General features: G+C 41.4%; 1 protein-coding gene across 6 annotated transcripts in view; it reads left to right on the plus strand.

Annotated features, from left to right (window-relative positions):
* Positions 1–23437, plus strand: part of LOC137380760 (metal transporter CNNM2-like) — a 263880-nt gene that overhangs the window by 124291 nt on the left and 116152 nt on the right. For 2 of the 6 annotated variants that reach the window (XM_068053075.1, XM_068053076.1), the window contains exon 2: positions 10786–10920. The exons of the other annotated variants lie outside the window; for them this stretch is intronic. In XM_068053075.1, coding sequence (XP_067909176.1) covers positions 10786–10920 — 135 coding nt within the window. The remainder of the gene's footprint in view (positions 1–10785; positions 10921–23437) is intronic. 6 annotated transcript variants of the gene reach the window in all.

The following is a 23437-nucleotide window of genomic DNA, read 5'->3' on the forward strand; positions in this document are numbered from 1 at the left end:
TATGTACAGGGATAACAGACTAAGATAATTTTGCAAACAATACCTCCCAACACCACCTTCATATTGATTAATAGGCTATGGGCCAAGTGCTGGCAAATGGGATTAGGTAGACAGGTCAGGTGTCTTTAATGCATCGGTACAGACTTGATGGGCTGAAGGGCATCTTCTGCATTGTATTATTCTGTGATCCTGTGATAAAGAGGAATGGCACTAACACTGATCCCCACAGGGCAAAACTTATAACTACCTCCGAGCAGAGCTGTTACTATTAATGAAAGCCCCCTGTCTGAGAATGACCTATCCAACCTGGTTTCTTCCCGCCAATCCCACAGGATTCTAATTTATATAGTAGTCTATACTGAGGTACCTCATCTTAGGCTTTTTGAAAGTCCTAATGTGCAGGGATATAGGTCAATAGCAAGCAGCCACCCTCCATTACCCTTCTCTAATGTAATGTCCAAATGGCATTTTATCATGCCAACTTAGATAACAAGTGTCAGTGAACTATTAGATTATGGAAGGGATTGCAGCTGAGGTTGTTCTTCTCCTTGCTGGAAATACACATTTTTTTTTTTGCCAGCTGGTTAGCGGATGGAAGTCCAAAATTGACAGCCGTTTGCTTTCTGTGCAAACATCAGCATTTTACTTACAGCAAAAATCCTGGAATCATTTAAGAAACAATTGACATTTCCAGATGGCAATTTTAAGATGGGATGAATGGCCTTCATAATCTGTAATTATCTAGTGAACTGCATTTGTCACAAAGAACAAAGAACAGTACAGCACAGGAACAGGCCATTCGGCCCTCCAAGCCTGCGCCGATCTTGATGCCTGCCGAAACTAACACCTTCTGCACTTCCGGGGGCCTCTATTCCCTTCCTATTCATATATTTGTCAAGATGTCTCTTAAACATCGCTATCGTATCTGCTTCCACCACCTCCCCTGGCAGCAAGTTCCAGGCACTCACCACCCTCTGTGTAAAAAAACTTGCCTCGCACATCCTCTCTAAACTTTGCCCCTCGCACCTTAAATCTATGTCGCCTAGTAACTGACTCTTGCACCCTGGGAAAAAGCTTCTGACTATCCACTCTGTCCATGCCGCTCATAACTTTCTAAACCTCTATCATGTCGCCCCTCCACCTCCGTCGTTCCAGTGAAAACAATCCGAGTTTTTCCAACCTCTCCTCATAGCTAATGCCCTCCAGACCAGGCAACATCCTGGTAAACCTCCTCTGTACCTTCTCCAAAGCCTCCACGTCCTTCTGGTAGTGTGGCGACCAGAATTGCACGCAATATTCTAAGTGTGGCCTAACTAAGATTCTGTACAGCTGCAACATGACTTGCCAATTTTTATACTCTATGCCGCGACCGATGAAGGCAAGCATGCCGAATGCCTTCTTGACTACCTTATCCACCTGCGTTGCCACTTTCAGTGACCTGTGGACCTGTACGCCCAGATCTCTCTGCCTGTCAATACTCCTAAGTGTTCTGCCATTTACTGTATACCTCCCACCTGCATTAGACCTTCCAAAATGCATTACCTCACATTTGTCCGGATTAAACTCCATCTGCCATTTCTCCGCCCAAGTCTCCAACCGATCTATATCCTGCTGTATCCTCTGACAATCCTCATCATTATCCGCAACTCCACCAACCTTTGTGTCATCCGCAAACTTACTAATCAGACCAGCTACATTTTCCTCCAAATCATTTACATATACTACAAACAGCAAAGGTCCCAGCACTGATCCCTGCGGAACACCACTAGTCACATCCCTCCATTCAGAAAAACACCCATCCACTGTTACCCTCTGTCTTCTGTGACCAAGCCAGTTCTGTACCCATCTTGCCAGCTCACCTCTGATCCTGTGTGACTTCACCTTTTGCACCAGTCTGCCATGCGGGACCTTGTCAAAGGCTTTACTAAAGTCCATATAGATAACATCCACCGCCCTTCCCTCATCAATCATCTTCGTCACTTCCTCAAAAAACTCAATCAAATTAGTAAGACACGACCTCCCCTTCACAAAACCATGCTGCCTCTCGCTAATAAGTTTGTTTGTTTCCTAATGGGAGTAAATCCTGTCCCGAAGAATCCTCTCTAATAGTTTCCCTACCACTGACTTAAGGCTCACCGGCCTATAATTTCCTGGATTATCCTTGCCACCCTTCTTAAAGAAGGGAACAGCATTGGCTATTCTCCAGTCCTCTGGGACCTCACCTGTAGCCAATGAGGATGCAAAGATTTCTGTCAAGGCCCCAGCAATTTCTTCCCTTGCCTCCCTCAGTATTCTCGGGTAGATCCCAGCAGGCCCTGGGGACTTATCTACCTTAATGCTTTGCAAGACACCCAACACCACCTCCTTTTTGATAATGAGATGACTGAGACTATCTACACTCCCTTCCCTAGGCTCATCATCCACCAAGTCCTTCTCCTTGGTGAATACTGATGCAATGTACTCATTTAGCACCTCGCCCATTTCCTCTGGCTCCACACATAGATTCCCATCTCTGTCCTTGAGTGGGCCAACCCTTTCCCTGGTTACCCTCTTGCTCTTTATATATGTATAAAAAGCCTTGGGATTTTCCTTAATCCTGTTTTCCAATGACTTTTCATGACCCCTTTTAGCCCTCCTAACTCCTTGCTTAAGTTCCTTTCTACTGTCTTTATATTCCTCAAGTGCTTCATCTGTTCCTAGCCTTCCAGCCCTTACAAATGCTTCCTTTTTCTTTTTGACTAGGCTCGCAATATCCCGTGTTATCCAAGCTTCCTGAAACTTGCCAAACTTGTCTGTCTTCCTCACAGGAACATGCTGGTCCTGGATTCTAATCAGCTGACGTTTGAAAGACTCCCACATGTCAGATGTTGATTTACCCTCAAACAGCCGCCCCCAATCTAAATTCTTCAGTTCCTGCCTAATATTGTTATAATTAGCCTTCCCCCAATTTAGCACCTTCACCTGAGGACTACTCTTCTCCTTATCCACAAGTACCTTAAAACTTATCGAAATATGGTCACTGTTCCCGAAATGCTCTCCCACTGAAACTTCGACCACCTGGCCGGGCTCATTCCCCAATACCAGGTCCAGAATGGCCTCATGCCTAGTTGGACTATCTACATACTGTTTCAAGAAGCCCTCTTGGATGCTCCTCACAAATTCTACCCCATCCATGCCCCTAGTACTAAGTGAGTCCCAGTCAATATTGGGGAAGTTAAAATCACCCACCACTACAACCCTGTTACCTTTACATCTTTCCAAAATCTGTCTACATATCTGCTCCTCTACCTCCTGCTGGCTGTTGGGAGGCCTGTAGTAAACCCCCAACATCGTGGCTGCTCCCTTCCTATTCCTGAACTCCACCCATATTTCTTTGCTGCATGACCCCTCTGAGGTGTCCTCCCGCAGTACAGCTGTGATGTTCTCCTTAACCAGTAATGCAACTCCCCCACCCCTTTTACATCCCCCTCTATCCCGCCTGAAGCTTCTAAAGCCTGGAACATTTAGCTGCCAATCCTGCCCTTCCCTCAACCAAGTCTCTGTAATAGCAACAACATCATATTTCCAAGTACTAATCCAAGCTCTAAGTTCATCTGCCTTACCGGTTATACTTCTCGCATTGAAACAAATGCACTTCAGACCACCAGTCCCGCTGTGCTCAGCAACATCTCCCTGCCTGCTCTTCCTCTTAGTCCTACTGGCCTTATTTACTATGTCCCCCTCATTTACTTCACTAGCTGTCCTACTGCTCTGGTTCCCACCCCCCTGCCACACTAGTTTAAACCCTCCCGAGAGACGCTAGCAAACCTTGCAGCCAGGATATTAGTGCCCTTCCAGTTTAGATGCAACCCGTCCTTCTTGTACAGGTCCCATCTGTCCCTGAAGAGAGCCCAATGGTCCAGATATCTAAAACCCTCCCTTCAACACCAGCTGCTCTATCTTCCTATTTCTAGCCTCACTGGCACGTGGCACAGGGAGTAATCCAGAGATTACAACCCTAGAGGTCCTGTTTTTTTAACTTACTACCTAACTCCTTAAACTCCCCCTGCAGGACCTCATCACTGTTCCTCCCTATGTCATTGGTACCAATGTGTACCACAACCTCATATCTTCTACTTAATTGCCTAATCTGTCTTTGTCCGAAAATCTCTTATTATTCATTTCAATTTGCCCATAGCTTGCTGATCTCGCAATGCACATGTTCAAATTATTGCATATCATATGGATAAATTGATCGTATACGATCATATTGATCATCGGGGAATGCTAATAGCTACATCTTGCCAATGAGAATTATCTATTTAGTCCTACTTGCTGATTTTTTTATCTTTCAGGAGTCTGTATATCCAAGCTGACGCTTTGCCTTTAATACCTTGGGCCTTATCCTTTGCAGTATTTTGTAGCATCTTCTGTAGTATTTAATGAAAACGTTCTAATAGGATTTTATACAGTGAATTGCACTAAACTTGATTTACAGGGCATATTTTACATCAGTGATCAACTCCAGTTAACTTCCTACTCCTGATAAATGGCATTATCATGCCCTTTTCTGCAAATCTCTGGTTAAAAACAAATTTTGTATCAATCTAATATAAGTTTATATGAGGCTTTTATTCAACAATATGAAAAAAGTGGTTAAAATGAAATTGAGAAGGAGCTGCCTAACCTTTAAAAGTAACATCTAATGAGCAAAGTGGATGTGTCCAGTGACTTTTATTGTGGTATATATTGTTTCCCCCTACTATTTGTTTTTGAGGAAACACATTTTAATACCTTTCATAGAAATGCTACACTCTAAAAGGTGCACATTTGTGGATAATCTCACAATGATGGATGGAAAATGTGGGGAAGGATGGGATCAATCTGGGCCATTCTTCATAGCTGCCAGCCATTGGAGACAGAGTAGCAAGTTAAGGGAGCTATTTTTGGAATCTTAATCTTTATTTAAAAAAAGCTAGAAAAATGTGAAAACACATGTTTGAGACTTAGTGCATGTGTTGATTCTTTTTGAATGTGGAAAATGTTCATCATGGAAAAATGCAGGCTTAGCCAGGGAAAACCCACAGGTATTAGAGCAGTGCGGCTTCCCTGGCCAATAATTGAAATGCTTTCAGTATCCATTTTAAGGAGCATTTCAAAAGTCTTGTACCATCCATTGACTAATTGAAAAACATGACCATCTAGCCTTAATTTTATTTTTGCAGTTCAATTTGTAGGTCTCTATAATTTGAAATTTGTTTTGTTGAGTTAGAAGTAAAATATATTATTCTGTGACGTGCACTTGCACTTCAACATTTATTGCTTAGGATGGATGCAATTGAGAAAAAATAAAGAAGTCTTTCACCTCCAAAAGAAATTAGCATTTTACTGTGAGCAGTGAAGGAAAGTCTTTCACTCTTCACCTCATGTTCAGCTGGCTGTAGACTTTCAAGCCTGCTATACTCTCCATGAACTGCTTTGCCTGTGCTGGGATGCGGGAGCAGTACCACATGTCATGCACATTGCTAATATCATCACCTTCTATAAGAACAAGGGTGACCGTGGTGACTGCAACAACTACCGTGGAATCTCCCTGCTCAGCATAGTGAGGAAAGTCTTTGCTCGAGTCGTTTTAAACAGACTCCAGAAGCTGGCTGAGCGTGTCTACCCTGAGGCACAGTGCGGCTTTCGAGCAGAGAGATCCACCATTGACATGCTGTTCTCCCTTCGCCAGCTACAGGAGAAATGCCGCGAACAACAGATGCCCCTCTACATTGCTTTCGTAGATCTCACCAAAGCCTTTGACCTCGTCAGCAGACGTGGTCTATTCAGACTACTAGCAAAGATTGGATATCCACCAAAGCTACTAAATATCATCACCTCATTCCAAGACAATATGAGAGGCACAATTCAGCATAGCGGTGCCTCATCAGACCCCTTTCCTATCCTGAGTGGTGTGAAACAGGGCTGTGTTCTAGGACCTACACTGTTTGGGATCTTCTCACTGCTGCTCTCACATGCATTTAAGTCTTCAGAAGAAGAAATTTTCCTCCACAAGATCAGCTGGCAGGTTGTTCAACCTTGCCTGTCTTAGAGCGATGACCAAAGTACGGAAAGTCCTCATCAGGAAACTCCTCTTTGCTGACGATGCTGCACTAACATCCCACACTGAAGAGTGTCTGCAGAGACTCATCGACAGGATTGCAGCTGCCTGCAACGAATTTGGCCTAACGATCAGTCTGAAGAAAACAAACATCATGGAACAGGACGTCAGAAATGCTCCATCCATCAATATCTGCGACCACACTCAGGAAGTGGTTCAAGAGTTCGCCTACCTGGGTTCAACTATCACCTGTAACTTGTCTCTCGATGCAGAAATCAACAAGCACATGGGAAAGGCGTCCGCTGCTATGTCCAGACTGGCTATGAGGGTGTGAGAAAATGGCGCACTGACACGGAACACAAAAGTCCGAGTGTTTCAAGCCTGTGTCCTCAGTAGCTTGCTCTACGGCAGTGAAGCCTGGACAACATATGTCAGCCAAGAGCGACGTCTCAACTCATTCCATCTTTGCTGCCTCCGGAGAATCCTTGGCATCAGGTGGCAGGACCGTATCTCCAACGCAGAAGTCCTCGAGGCAGCCAACATCCCCAGCATGTACACCCTACTGAGCCAGCGGCACTTGAAATGGCTTGGCCATGTGAGCTGCATGGAAGATGGCAGGATCCCCAAGGATGCATTGTACAGTGAGCTCGTCACTGGTTTCGGACCCACCGGCCATCCACGTCTCCGCTTTAAAGATGTGTGCAAATACAACCTGAAGTCCTGTGACATTGACCACAAGTCGTGGGAGTCAGTTGCCAGTGATTGCCAGAGCTGGTGGACAGCCATAAAGGCGGGGCCAAAGAGTGGCGAGTCGAAGAGACTTAGCTGTTGGCAGGAAAAAAGACAAGTGCAAGGAGAGAGCCAACTGTGTAACAGCCCCGACAACCAATTTTATCTACAGGTGCTGCTCCACAAACCACTGACCACCTCTAGGCGCTTACCCATTGTCTCTCGAGACAAGAAGGCCAAAGAAGAAGAAGACTTTTAGCAAGCTTGTTGGGGCAAATTTTCTATCTTTAGTCTTCTGTCTGAACTCTGCACCCTCTACAGTGGATCTGTGGCATCTGTGAGCAGGGCAACCACCAAGGAGCCTTCTCAACTGATCAGATTGAAGAATCCTCACAAACTTCAAAGCAGCAAGTGATGAACAGGAAATATAAATCGCATTTCAATCATTATGCCATAAGTGAATTGAAGGCTGAGTCAGACACATGGGATTAAGTGATAGATATAAAAGAACAAAATACAAAAACTATATAATGTTTGAAAAAAATCTTCATTAATTTTCTTAAAGAATGAGACTCTACACTTGTAAAATTAATTTTTCTGGACCAGACAAGTTGTTCAGAAGCAATTATGATTTACCACACCTTTTAAAAACTCAGTTACTCCTGTCTAAACCAGGCTTATGCTTTACCATTGGTCTTTACTGCGATTATAGTGAGTATTTAGTTTAAATTCCCGCCAAGATCATGATCTCTGCACAGATTCCATTGCATAAAAAACTGCAACAGCACAGCCTGTGGAGGAGCAGGGTATCACTGATGGCAGCTTCTGGATCTGTGTGCTCAAATACGCGTGTGTGTGGATGGTAGCCGCTGTAGATGGTTTTACCCAGTAATAATGGTGAGCGTTGACAGCCTTGCCATTGTTAGTACAGCAAAATCCAGCCCATTACTTTTAACATCTGTTTTTTTGCATGGAGGAGGCAGAAATACCTACCTCATGTGCTCAAAACAACTTTAGGAAAACCAGCAAAGCCCATTGTAGGTTTTAATTCTGGGCTGTCTTCATCTTTGCCAATTCTAGCTTATTCTGTGTCTTGTTTTCATAGGTTCCAGAAAATTGACATCTGTAATGGTCCATCACTGAATATTTTTTCTTCTTGTGCCCTAATTTACTTCAATAATGGGTGTTGTTTTTTATTGAAACTCACAGCCATTTGTATTTCTAGTGTTGCATGCATTTTATTTCTGGATTTGTTCTCAGCTGTGGTTGTTACAGGCTACTTGGAGATATTTTTTCTGATTTGGAAGGGGTATGATGGGGGCAACCATGCAACAGGATATGATTTCCCTTCTCTACAGGTGTTTTGCATAATTTAAGGAGGTTTGCTTCAGATTTCAAAGAACAGTCTTTCTTTCTGTAACCCTTTTAAAGGTGGAATTAGCAAAATAATGTTATTTTGCCATTATTTATGTTATTTAAATGGTGACTGCATACTACAAAACCCCAAAAAAGGTTTTGCTGGAATTCATTCAGTAGTAGGTTACACTAGTATTCAGTTTGAAACTGAATCACCTTGAGAACTGCAGAACTAGGCTGCCACTACCCGTGTGAATTCTAGGTGGCAAATACAGTCAACACACAATTTTACACTATAGAAGCAGATGTTAAAAAAAACTCTTATAATTTCTGACGACGGCTGTAATGGATAACAGAATATTGGGGAGGGGTAATAAAATTCATTTTTAAGGTCCTTGATGAGTTGTAATGTCTATATTTAAAAAAAACTTACAATTATATAGTGCCTTATCACATCTCACCACAGTGCCATGGGATCAATATCCACCCGAACTAGACAATGCAGCGCTCATTCAGTGGGTGTCAGCTTAAGTTAGGTGCTTAAGCCAAGGAATATGGCTCATACCCATCCTTTTGACTTGGAGGGGACAGTGCTACCAAGCCAAGCTGGCATTTACATCTTTTGTGTCATACTATTAGTCCGTTGAGTTTTGTACACCAGTTGTAAAAGCATTGTTTATTTCTGGTGCTGAATGACTTGCATTTCTGTCCGTACTTTAGCCACCTTCACACAAAGGTTAGTGGAAATCTGGAACTCTTCCCTAAAAAGCTGTTGTGGCTAGGTCAGTTGAAAATTCCAAAACTGAGATTGATTTTTTTGTTTGGCGAGGGTATTAAGGGTCGATAGAGTTAAGATACAGATCAGCCATTGAATGGTGGAATAAGCTCAATGGGCTGAATGGTCAACTGTTGTTTCTATGTTCCTATAAAGGAGCTAAAGCTGGAGAAGACAAGGAGACAAACAATTTTTCTAGCCCCCTTAGTTCCAAAAGTTGTGTAGTATGTTGCCAACGATTAAGCACAGTTGTTGGATGTATCCTGTCCAAGTGAGTTTTGAATTCCGTAAAATACCATTAAATGTACTGTTAAATCTGAAACCTGAGAAGTTTTGAATTAAATGCCAATTGCTTTTCTCCCATTTGCAGTAGTGCTCAACTGCTGAACAGTCAAATGGATTGCAGCCACTTTCCTGAGTGCAATCCCAATGAAGTGTACATACAGTAGGGCGTTGAACAAATAACATTAACTAATTTGATTAATGCTACAGTAAATGGCTGAATGGAATATGTTAGCATTCTTTATTTCCATCTTCAAACCATAATTCCATAATTGTCAAAATAAACTTCACATAACTGGAAAGCAGAACAGGTGCTGGAAAAATAACCCATGGATATGGAGCCTAATTTTAACTAATTGACTGGATTTTCTGTCAAGGTTATCTAAAATTGTTCATTAATACTGCCATGCATTAGAGATGAGTGAGTTGGAAGGTAGTTCCACAGTGACATTTCTAATAGCTCAATCTTGTTCTGACATTTCATATGATCTAACGTGACCTCCTATGATAAATTGCTGTGCCTTACGTCATGTCAGTCATTTTGATTGATCAAAATTGTGTGACTGAAATTTATTTCCTCAAACACATTTGCCTCTGAAGTAGGTTATATGTGAGCTGAAGAAAGTTTGAATAAATAACGTTTAAAATTAAGGCTGTGAAACAAATTTAAAGTTGTATTCTTTTGCAGTTATATTATGGATAATTGTCAAGTCTTTACAAAGTTCAGTCCAAATTTTGTTACAGCAAGATTTTTATATGAACATACAAACATGCGAATCAGGAGCAGCAGTAGGCCACTCGGCCCTTCAAGCTTGCTCCACCATTCAATAAGTTCATGGCTGAATTCATTACTCCACATTTGAAGCAGTGGATAAATGGTTTGGAGTTTTGTGGACCTATATTCTTTGATTCTGAGCAGCAACTGGTGAGTGTCTCAATTGAACGTGTAATTTATTTAAATTCTACATACAAAAAGATACGTTCATAATCTTTAAATTTGCAGAAACTTGAAAGTGTCTTGCATTGCCACTGCAATGCCTGAAAGTTTAGAAATCTTTATATAATAGTATATAGGACTGTTTTTCCACGCTGGGCTGAGGCTAGACTTGTTTAGTTAACTGCTGGCACAAAGTTAGCCTGTCAGCCAGTGAACTGACTGCTCCAATTTGCTGTGGTCAGCTCAATTGACTGTTAATTCATAGCTGCCTGGCCAGCTTTGGCCTTGTCCAGGGAGCCAGGATAAAGCGCAATGTGACAAGTCTGGCTAGCACATCAGATTTAAAGAGATGCATGAACTTGAAAGTGCAATATTGCATGTGGGGACAAATATTATTTCAGGCTTTACACAGTTTCAGAATAAATTTTAAATATTTACCAGTTTTTTTGGTGGGGTGGTGTGGAGGAGAGAAAGGAGATACTAATCAAAAATTAGGTGCAAGGAAATCCAGTCTGATGACAAAACAGATTTTGTGGGCAAATAATGGAGTGATACAGCACCCAACCCACTGTTTGATGCTGGAAAAATGGATGTATGATATGGTTCCCCTTTTTGACACTTCAGGGCAACCTCCCCAGAAGACAGTGGTGTACCCTTTTTGGCAGCAGCTGATGACCAGGCTCAACGCTGCATACACTGTCTGCAAATCATGGGAACAGATGCGCAAGAAGATGGCACACTTAACGAAATATGGCAAAGGTAAGACTACCCGACAGTACCATGTATCGGGTAGATGGCCCAAAATTGCATGGCACAAAATATTGCCTGTTCCATATTTATTGCTTGCTCTTTTTGGGCCCTCACACAAACTTACAGCTATTTTATTGCATCTAATGCATATGCGTACCTCAGTAGGGCAAATCTTAAATGTAAAGTACAATTGAATGCCTTGTCACACTGGCAGCTTCCAAGGTCAGAACACCTCAGTTCATTGTAAAAACCCTGAGCTGCATGATATGTTGTCACTTACTGACACTAAGATTGGCATGCAAGTTGTGTACATGATTGTCACTGTGCATGTGCTCCTTCAACTTCTAGCATTTCAAGACTACTTTACTGTTCGTACAATAAGATGGCCCTAATATTTGTATACCTGGTGGCCTGGAGAGAAGATTACAGTGCATCAAAAATGCCTCTGACCTTTTAAGCCTCTTCCGCTGGTGATAAAGTAGCTTTCTCCCAGGGATGCACTGGCAGCCTGCTGCATTAGGGCTGAGACCATGTTTATCTTGCAAGTTGTTAGATAGAATTTTATGACATAGCATTTACAGCATTGAAATAAGCCATTTGGCCCAACGTGCTGATAAATTCAAATCCAACTTGCACAACAGGAGAACTTTTACTACTTCCAAAACCGATTCCAGCTCTGACTGTGGCTCCAGCACCCTACTGTTCTCTCCAGAATGCAGCGGAAAAAACTCAAGGGGTTGACTGGCCGGTTACTGTTCATATGAGTAAATAATCAGTCTATGGATCACACCCCCAAGGGAGATAGTGGAAGCTGTTAGTATTGCTTCGCTCAAATACAAATTAGATGGATTTCTTTCAGAAAATAACATTTTGGGAAGCAGTATATGAGTAATTTGAGACCTGACATGTTAAGTGTAGCATGCTTGAGAGGAAAAAGCAGACTTTATGGTTCCTAAAGTGTTCCTGCACTGGGTGGTTCACCTCATGTCACTTCCAGGTTTGTTGTAGGCTAACTGATGGCGACAGATTTCTATGATGTCTTGCTACATTTAAAGATGCTATATAAATGCAACTTCTTGTTGTAATCAGAATCCATTAAAACTAATTTTCCTCATGCACATATCTCCTATTCCATAACGTCCTCCATGATGGCAGGTAATCGCATATCTTTTAGGATCAATAACTGGCCTTCCATGAACGAGAACGAACTAATGAAAGGCAAGAAGGATAATTTCTGTAAGTTCTACCTACAACAAAATCCACCTCCTCCTCCGCTGCCCCCCTCTCCCCAACCCCCCCCCCCCCCCCCCCCCAACCGCATTCTCACAAAAGAACCTGGGAAATGAAACAAAAAGACTGAATTTGTGATCTAGTTATGGATCCTATGTATTTATTGTCCTTAAAAAAAAAGCTTTTAGGTGATAGAATCTCAGAGTGTTACTGCCATGAAGTCTGTGCAGTGGTTTCTTTGCAACTCTCACATAGCTCTCACCTGCTTTCATACTCTTTATGTTCCTCTTGTTGAAAAAATGACCTAAATTCTCTTTTAAAAGTGTTCATGGACTCTAACAGAGGTTTGTGGCAGAGAGCTCCGCATTCTAACCACCCTCTGTTTAGAATTTTTTCTAACCTAGCATTCTTTTTGTGATTTTAAATTTGTGTCCTCTTGTTCATGCCTTGCCAACTAGTGAAAACAGTCTGTCGCCATTTACCTTATCACATCTCTCAGTAATTTTGAAGACTTTCATCAGGTCTTGTGGAAAAAAACCTTAAGGTCTCAACTCACTCTTCATCGCTGGTAGTATCCAAGTGAGCCTATGCTGCACTTTGTCCTTTGCTTCTATATCCTTCCTGTAATGGATGCCCTAGATAATATGCTATTATTCAACTGCTGCATAACTAAAGTCTTGTACATGTTCAACATTTATCTCCTTGATTTTCTGTTCTATGCTATTCTACAAAATAACAGATTCTATTTTTCTTTCCCTTCATCTTATTTACTTGAGCTACCGCCCTTAATGATTTGTGTATCTGTTCCCCTAATCTACTTAATCTAAATTATTACCATTTGCGGTATATTTTGTTTCCCCTTTTTTAAAACATTAACTGCATTTGTTTAGATCCTATAAGTCTTTAACTGTCGTCACAATTTAATCATACCTCTGATTTAGTGTTTTCAGCAAATGTTGATATCACTTGTCCAATTTGAGTCTGGATTATTTATCCACATAGTAAATAAGAACACCTGATGACAGACCCCCCCCCTGTGGAGCATTTGCAACATTTTTCCACTCTATAAAACTTTGTTTTATCCCTGTAAACATCTTGAGGTGGCCACAGCCACCCTAATTCAGTGTGCTATTATATTCACTAAGTCCTGTATGCGTTTTCTTACCCAATGCTTTTTTTAAATCCATAGGAAGTACATCTCGTGAATTTCTTCTATTCATGCTCTGTTACTTCTAAATATTCTGTAAGGTTTGCCAAGAATGGCCTGTCTTGTAGAAATCCAGGCTGTCCTTCATGTTCCTTGAAGTGCTTAGTAATTTCATCTGGTTATAGATTCTAGTAGTTTACCAACAACTGAAATAAAATCTACAGTTTTCTGACTTGCCCTATTTTTAAAGTGAGGAATTGGTGGGGGGGTCACATTTGCCACCCTCCTATCCTCAAAACATTTTCCATTTCAAACGTTGAAATGTTAGAGTTGTAGTTTTCATTATATTTTCTTGGCTTCATCCAGGAACTTCAGATATAAACAATTAGGTCCCCATGAATTGTCTATCCCAAGTTTGAATGACTTCTTCAGTACTATTTCTCTTTAAATCTGTAATGATGTTGATGTAGGTGTTGAGGCCATAATCTGCAAATTTGCAGATGATACGAAAATCTGTATGAGCATTAGGATTGTAGACGATGCTTGACTGCTTCGTGCTGATTATAAAGTGTTGGGAGATTGGACTCATGACTGGCAAATGATATTTAATTCGGTTAAGTGCAATGTTATGCATGTGGGTAGGGTGAATGCACAAAATTCATACATCCTTCATTGAAAAGCATTAAAGAAGGTGGAGAAAGAAAGAGATATGAACATTGTAGTGTGTAGATCTCTAAAGGTACATGATCAGTGCCGTGAAGCAATAGGTAGAGCAAATCGGACAATTGGTTACAAGATATGGCAAACTACTGTCCTTGTACAAGACCCTAGTCAGGCCTCACTTGAAATACTGTACCCAGTTTTGGTCCCCTCACATGGTGGGTGATATTGAGGTTTTGGAAAGGTTGGAGAGGAAGGCCACTAGACTAATTCCCATTATAAAGTATCTTAGCTATCAAGACAGGTTAAAACAGTTGGGACTACGCTTTAGAGAAGCATAGACTTGAGGGTGATCTGATTGAGGCTTTTAAGATGAAAAAGGGAATAGATTGTGTTCCAATTGACAGTTTGTTCCAATTTAGGGAAGACTAGATCAAGGTTAGATGTCGGGAGGTGATTTCTTTCCTAGAGAATAGTGGATCTCTGGAACAGGCTGCTTTTGTGCAGCAGATGCAGATTTGCTGAATTCCTTTAAGCAAGAGCTGGACTTGTTTCTGGTTGGGGCAGATGTCACCTCTTACAAAAGGTAGGTACAGCAGGGAATTCAGGGTCAGAGTGATCTGGATGAGTTTTGATTGCCTAGATGGGCTGGAGTAAAATTTCCCAAATCTTTTCCCTCCAAATTGTTTTTTTTTAATGGTTTTTCATCTCTCCAGGCTTTTGGATGGGGTGGAGAGTGTAAATATTGTGATATGCAAGGTATCCCAATTATGTGGGACGGGATTAACAGAGGGTCTTTACCTGTTGTTCCTCATAAATGGTAACTGCTGCTAGTTGCTCTTCAATCTCTGGTGGTTGCATGACCCAATATCCACCCCCTCTGTGACAATTGAAACAAAGTACTTCATATTTCTATCATTCCCTCACTTTTCTCTCACCTCTTTTCTTTCTTCGTAGCTCTACCAATGCACCCTCTAATTTTTATTGGAGTGTGTGGGTGCGTTGTTTAAGTGCACAGGCCCGTTAAAGCTTTTTGTGCAGCCACACACTCATGGTAACTTAAAGGGGTCAACTTGTGTGTGGCCTGCATGGGAACTTTTGGGTTGCCTTGCAGCCAGGTAGCTTGGAGGGAACATTGAACTCCACCCCTAATTTGGTGCTAATATACTGTTTTAATGCTAAATTTCTATCATTCTAAATCTTAGTGCTTCTAATCTCTTTTCATAACCATCCTATATAGTAGGATCCTGTATAGTTATTCATTCTGACTTTCATTTTTATAATCTTTTCTAAGTGCAGTTCTTTTTGATTCAGATTTGATCTAGTTTCTCTAATCATGCATGGGACACTGGCCTTTGATTCGCTTCCTTTTTTTAAAAACTTGAGTGAACATGATTTCCATTTCCTGTTTAGATATTTCCCATTGCTAGTTTACAGTTTTGTTTGCCAGCTTTTCCTTCTATTACATGTGGGCAAGGTTTCTTTTTAATCTTACTATAATTTATTTCTGTTTTTGCTTTTCTATTCTTACACTGAGCCTAATTATACTGTAGTCTCCTATTTACTCCATCTCATTACTTACAAGCAGGTCAAGTAGTGTTTGTTGAAGTAGCAACACACCGACTGAGAAAATAGTCCCAAATATTCTGCAAAAGGAGTCCTCTTAATTCAATGTGAACATCCTGCATAGCCCAGTCTATTTTTGGATAGCTAAAATCTAATGCAATTGTAATTCTACTGTTATCATAATCCATTAATTTGTGTACAAATTTTATTCTCTATTTCCCCTCCATTGTGTGGCAGTTTATAATATACCCATCGTGGGCTAAGGTCCATTTTAGTTGGCCTTCCACCACACTAGTAGTCACATTATGCAATGGTAGTAGAGTTGTTGACTAATCATAGCAATCGATCTCTGTCAATTCGTCTGCCAATGACCCAGATATGATGTGAGGGAAGCTTTGGTAACCATTAGGTTCAAAGTCACATGTTCCTCCCAAGCCTACTGCACTTACCATATATCAAGTCTCAATTTACTCATATACTGAATCCCAAAATAATATTTTCTGAAAGAAAGCTAAATAATTATGAAGGATTTTGATAGAGTTAAATTTGGACTTTGTTAGCAAAGATTGAAGGGGCAGTGGCAGCATGGATACAAAATTGGCTAAGGGACAGAAAGCAGGGAGTAGTGGTGAAGGGTTGTTTTTCAGACTGGAGAGTGTTCCCCAGGGTTTGGTATTAGCACCACTGCTCTTTAGCATATACATTGACGTATACCAGACATAATTTCAAAGTTTGCAGACGATGCAAAGCTTGGAAATGTAGTGGACAATGAGGAAGATAGTAATAGACATCAGGAGGTCATAGACTGGTAAATGAGAAGACACATGGCAGAGACATGGGAAGTGATATATTTTGGAAGGAAGAATGAGGAGAGACAAAATGGTACAATTTTAAAGGAGTGCAGCAGCAGCAGAGACCTGGGGTGTATGTACATTAATCTTTGACAGTGGCAGGAAAAGTTGAGAAAACTTTTTTTGAAAAAAAAAATCCTTTATTAATAGAGGCACAGAGTGGAAAAGCAAGGATGTTATGCCAAACCTTTCTAAAAACACTCGTTAGGCTCAGCTGGAGTATTATGTTCAATTATGGGCACTGTTCTTCAGGAAGGATGTCAAGGCCTTAGGGTGCAGAAGAGACTTGAGTTATGTGGAGAGACTGGAAAGCTTGGGGTTTTCTCCTTAGAGCAGAGAGAGGTGCTTTTGATAGAGGTGCTCAAAATCATGAATGGTTTTGATAGAGTAAATAAAGAGAAACTGTTTCCAGTGGTAGAGAACATAGATTTAAGATTGACAAAAGAACCAGAAGTGATGTGAGAAAACATTTTTTTCAGATGACAAGATGTTGTGACCTGGAATGCATTACCTTAAAGGGTAATGGAAGCAGATTCAGTAGTGATTTTCAAAAGGATGTATACATGAAAATGAAAATTTTTCAGAGTTATGGGGAAAGAGCAAGAGAGTGAGACTAATTGGACAGCTCTTTCAAAGAGCCAGCATAGGCACATTGGGCTGAATGGCCTCCTTCTGTGCTGTATCATTTGCATTTGAATGAATCAATATCTGATTCCTCTGTTATCCTCATAGTGTGACTGATCACTTCTTATTCCTCAGCTCAATCCAAAGGAATTCTACTTGGCCACTAATTAGGGCTAAGTCTAAGGCTGTGGTATTGTATCTAATACCCCCTCCTTCCTTCCTTTATTCCCAATCAGTCTTGAATTTTTATATCCAGTTCTGATCCAATTACAGCCATGAGTGAATCACGCCCCAATAATCCACGCTGCCATTTCAGTGCAGTATAGAGGGGGTAGTGCCTGGCAGAGGTCTCATCTTTCAGATGAGACATTAAACCAAGTTTGTCTGCCTAGTTGGATGGATGAGAAAACAAAGAATCCCAGGGCACTATTCAAAGAAGAGCAATGGGATTCTTCTGATGTTCTGGCTGACGTTTACAGCGACAAAACAAATTATCTGGTCGTTTATCTCATTGTTGTTTATTGTACCTTGCTATCTGCAAGTTGACTGCTGTGGTTGCTTACTAAGCAGTGACTACATTTCAGTAGTAAGCCATTGACTGTAAAATGCTTTGGTACATCCTTTGTAAGGTGCTATATAATTTAATTTTCTTCCCTTTTTAACTCTTTCAACATTTTAGTTTACCTATTTTACCTCCCACTTTCAATCTTTTTACCTCTATTATACATCCACATCTTATTTTCTCCGACTCTGTTGGTTTCCTCGCATTCAAGTATGTTGGTTAAAACTATCTCCCACAGCTCTAGTTATCCTCCACCCTTGAGGATATTAGACCCATGTCTGTTTAGGTGTATGCTATTGTATCATTGCAGTTCACACCTCCCATTGCCACATGAATCTGAATGTGATATACCCTGCCTCTGCTAATTTGGCTGTTCCTATACTGGCGAGTGCATGCACTGGAAATAATCCTGAGGTGGTTACTTTTTTAAGGTCCTGCTAAACTGCTGGAGGCCTCTTTGGAAATCTGAGTCTTATTAGAGTCATAGAGTTTTACAGCACAGAAACAGGCCCTTCGGCCCAACATGCCTGTGCCGACCATCAAGCACCCGTCCTCACTAATCCCATTTCTCCGCACTTGGCCCGTAGTCTTGTATGTTATGGCATTTCAAGTGCTCATCAAAATATTTCTTGAATGTTGTGAGTGTTCTTGCCTCTACCACGCCTTCAGGCAGTGTGTTCCAGATTCCAACCACCCTCTGGGTGAAAAAATTCCTCCTCAACTCCCCTCTAAACCTCCTGCCGCTAACCTTAAATCGATGCCCCCTAGTTATTGACCTCTGTGCTAAGGGAAAAAGTTTCTTCCTATCCTATCAATGCCCCTCATAATTTTGTATACCTGAATCAGGTCCCCTCTCAGCCTTCTCCGCTCCAAGGAAAACAACCCCAGTCTATCTAGTCTGTCTTCATAACTGAAATGCTCCAGCCCAGGCAACATCCTGGTGAATCTCCTCTGCACCCTCTCCATTGCAATCACATCCTTCCTATAGTGTGGCGACCAGAACTGTACACAGTACTCCAACTGTGGCCTAACCAGCGTTTTATACAGCTCTAACATAACCCCCCCGCTCATATATTCTATGCCTCGGCTAATAAAGGCAAGTATCCCGTATGCCTTCCTAACCACCTTATCTACCTGTGCTGCTGCCTTCAGTGATCTATGGACAAGCACCCCAATGTCCCTCTGACCCTCTGTACTCCCTAGGGTCCTACCATCCATTGTATATTCCATTGCCTTGTTAGACCTCCCAAAGTGCATCGCCTCACACTTCTCAGGATTAAACTCCATTTGCCACTGCTCCGCCCATCTTACTAGCCCATCTATATTGTCCTGTAGTCCAAGGCTTTCCTCCACACTATTTGCGACACCACCAATTTTCGTGTCGTCTGCGAACTTACTGATCATACCTCCTATATTCACGTCTAAATCATTAATGTACACTACAAACAGTAAGGGTCCCTGCACCGATCCCTGCGGTACACCACTGGTCACAAGCTTCCACTCGCAGAAACAACCCTCTGCCTCCTGCCACTAAGCCAATTTTGAATCCAATTTGCCAAATTACCCTGGATCCCATGGGCCTTTACTTTCTTAACCAATCTCCCATGCGGGACCTTATCAAAAGCCTTATTCTTCACTCTCAACATGAATCTTGAACTTAATGAGGCACCTGGGAGCTGATACACTATATGGTTGCAGAAGCGACTGTCTACTCACATGACTAATTCTCCTGCTACTACTGTAGGAACATAAGGACAGGAGTAGGCCATTTAGCCCCTCAAGCCTGTCTACCATTCAGTGAGGTCATGGCTGATCTGAGACCCTTCTCTATATACTTGCAGTTAACACATCTTCCTCCTCCCCTTATCTGAGTAATCACGGTGCTTGTGAGTTCCCTCCGATATGTTGATCTCATCTGTGTTAGAGTTATCCAGTATTGTATGCCCATTGGATAGCTGCAGATCACTAAGAGTATCCTCAATTATCTCTGCTCACGTCTTCCTGTCCTGCCAGCAGATGGTCACCCACTGTCGACCTCCTTTACTCACTTTTTCCCTCTTGTTGGGTGGAAAGACTAAGAGAGAAGTCAAAAAGCGACTATGAAATTAAATTATCAAGGAACATAAAACAGAATTGTTATGGGGTGAACATGTGAACATCTGGGGGGAGCATGTGTTGTGAACATGACCTGCAGTTTCATATAGTCCCCAGTTTCTTCTCCGATAAGATAATGGCAACAGAAAAAAAAAGGTAACTTCGACAGAAATAGAATCCAAGTGGATAGAGTTAAGAGATTTTTTAAAATCACACTACTAAGAATAGTCTATAGAACACCTAATGGTGGAAGGGAGGTGGAGGAAGAAATATGCAATCAAATTGGAGAAATGAGTAACATAGAATAATAATCACTGGGGATTTCAACTACCCTGAAATTAATTGGCCATAAGAGGTAGGTAAAGGGGATAAGGGATTGGGGTTCCGACACTGCTTACAGGATTCCTTTCTAATCCAGTATGTAAGAAGCCAACAAAGGAGGATTCGCTACTGGATGTGATAATGGGAAATGAGCCGGAGGAGCAGATAAGGGAAGTAAAAGTATGGAAACATCTAAGCAGTAGTATTCATAATATAGTATGTTTTAAGATAATAATTGAGAAGGACATAAGCTTCACCTGAACCATGCTGGGACCAGTGTTCTAGTGAGTCGTATAACTGGAGCGGTAGAGAGGGCTTTAAACTAAATAGTGGGGGCGAGGGATCAAGCGAGAGAAGATATGATAAATTAGAGAGAGAGGACAAGGCAAGAGAGCAAAGTAGCAATAAGGGAAATAATCAGAACCTGGCAGGAAGGGACAGAATGTACAAAATTAAGAGTGTGCAAGCAGCTAAGGCTGGGGGTTGCGTAAATAGTAAAAAGACAGAACTAAAGGTTCTGTATTTGCATGCGTGTAGCATTCGTAACCAAACAAATGAATTGATAGCTCAAATAGAAATAAATGTATGATCTGATAGCCATGACAGAGACATGGCTGCAAGATGACAAAGCCTGAGATATGAATATTCAAAAGTACATGATATTTCGGAAGGACAAGAAACTAGGAAAAGGTGGAGGGGTAGCTCTGTTAATTGAGGATAATATGAGTACAATAGAGAGAGATGACCTTAGTTGCAAAAATCAAGATGTAGAATCAGTTTGGGTAGAGATAAGAAATAAAGGTCAGAAGTCATTTATGAGAGTAGTTTATAGGCCCCCTAACAGTAACCACGCTGTAGGACTGGGTATACAGAAATAAATAATGGGGGCTTGTGAGAAAGGTATAGCGATAATCATGGGTGATTTGAATCTACAGAAAGATTGGACGAATCATATTGACAAAGGTAGCCTGGAAGATGAGTTCATGGAGTGTTTTGGGGACAGTTTCTAAGAGCAGCATGTTCTAGAGCCAACCAGAGAGCAGGCTACTCTAGTTCTGGTAATGTGCAATGAGCCAGGATTAATTAATGACCTCATAGTAAAGGCGCCCCTAGGTAGCAATGCTCACAACATGATTGATTAAATTTCACATTCAGTTTGAGGGTGAGAAGGTGGATCTAAGACCAATGTTTTAAACTTAAATAAGGGTAATTATGAGGGTTTAAGGATAGAGCTGGCTGAAGTAAACTGGGCAATTAGGTTCAGGGATAGGTCATTAGGGATGCAGTGGCAGGTACTTAAGGAGATATTTCATAACACTCAGCAAAGATACATTCCAGTGAGAACGAAAGACTCAGGGGAAGGATGCACTATCCGTGGCTAACTAAGGAAGTTAAAGATAGTTTCAAATTGAAAGAAAAAGCGTACAATTCAGCGAAGAGTAGTGGCAGGTCAGAAGATTGGACAGAATATTAAAAAACAGCAATAAATGACAGAGTAATAGAGAGAGAAATTAGACAGAAAGTTAGCTAAGAATATAAAAACAGATAGTAAGGGTTTCTACAGGTAGTTAAAAAGGGAAAGAGTAAGTAGAGTGAGTGTTGGGAATTAATAATGGAAAATAAGGAAATGGTGGAGGAATTGAACAGATTTTTTGCATTTGTCTTCATTGTAGAGGATACAAATAACATCCCAGAAATAATTGTGAATCAAGAGTTGGGAGGGAGGAACTTAAGACAATTACCATCACCAGGGAAAGGGTGCTGAAAAAATTATTAGAACTAAAAGCTGACAAACCCTAGGTCCTGATGGACTTCATCCTCGGGTCTTAAAAGAAGTGGCTGCTGAGATAGTGGCTACTGAGATAGTGAATGCATTGCTTTTAATTTTCCAAAACGGTCCCATCAGATTGGAAGATAACAAGTGTAATTCCGCAGTTCAGGAAAGGAGGAAGACAGAAAGCAGGAAACTACAAACCAGTTAGCACAATATCTGTCATGGGGAAAATGCTGGAATCTCTTATTAAGGAAGTTATAGCAGGTCATTTAGAAAATCTCAATGCAATCAAGCAGAGTCAACATGGTTTTGTGAAAGGGAAATCGTGTTTAATTTATTAGACTTCTTTGAGGAAGTAACAAGCAACGTGGATAAAGGGGGACCTGTGATTGTGGTGTACTTGGATTTCCAGAAGGCATTTGACAAGGTGCCACATCCAAAGGTTACTAAACAAAATAAGAGCCCATGGTATAGGGGGTAACATATTAACATGGATAGAGGATTGGTTAGCTAACAGGAAACCGAGAGAAAGCATAATGGGTCATTTTCAGGGTGGCAAGTTGTAACAAGTGGAGTGCCACAGGGATCAGTGCTGGGGCCTCAACTATATCAATGATTTGGATGAAAAGACAGAATGTATGTTTGCTAAATTTGCTGATGGCACAAAGATAGGTAGGAGAATAAGTTGTGAAGAGGACACGAGTCTACCAAAGGATATAGATAGGTTAAGTGAGTGGGCAAAGATTTGGCAGATGGAGTATCATGTGGGAAAGCATAAACTTGTCCACTTTGGCCGGAAAAATAGAAAAGCAACATATTTAAATGGAGAGAGATTGCAGATCTCTGAGATGCAGAGGGATCTGGTGTCCTAGTACACGAAACACAAAAGTTAGTATGCAGGTACAACAAGTGATTAAGAAGGTAACTGCATTGCTGCTTATTGCAAGGGGAATGGAATATAAAAGTAGAGATGTTTTGCTACAGTTGTCCAGGGTGTTGGTGAGATCACAGCTGGAGTACTGTGCAAAGTTTTGGTCTCTGTATTTAAGAAAGAATATAATTGCATTGGAAGCAGTTCAAAGAAGGTTCACTCGACTGATTCCTGGGATGAGAGGATTATCTTATGAGGAAAGGTTGGACAGGTTGGGTCTGTATTCATTGCAGTTTAGAAGGCTGAGAGGTGATCTTATTGAAACATTTAAGATCCTGAGGGGACTTGACAGGGTTGATGGTGAAAGGATGTTTCCCCTTGTGGGAGAGACTAAAACTAGGGGACACAGTTTTAAAATATGGGGTCTCCCATTTATGAGAAATGTTTTTCTCTCGGAAGGTCGTGAGTCTATGGAACTCTCTTCCCTGGAGAGCGGTGGAGGCAGGGTCATTGTTTTTAAGGCGGAGGTGTACAGACTTTGACAAACAAGGGAGTCAAAGGGTGTCGGGGATAGACAGGAAAGTGGAGTTGAGTCCACAAACCGATCAGCCATGATAGAATGGCGGAGCAGGTTCGAGGGACCAAATAGCCTACTCCTGCTCCTAGTTCATATTTATGTAAGTTCATACAAAAATCAGGGTAATAGATTGGAGAAAATCTGCTTTTATGGGGCTGAGAATAGAATTTGGGGAAAATAAAATAAACAACAATATTGACAAACAGTCATGTAGAACAGCACTGGGAAACAGAAACCAGGAAAAATTTA

Source organism: Heterodontus francisci, chromosome 20 (assembly GCF_036365525.1).
Source record: "Heterodontus francisci isolate sHetFra1 chromosome 20, sHetFra1.hap1, whole genome shotgun sequence".
Taxonomy (NCBI): domain Eukaryota; kingdom Metazoa; phylum Chordata; class Chondrichthyes; order Heterodontiformes; family Heterodontidae; genus Heterodontus; species Heterodontus francisci.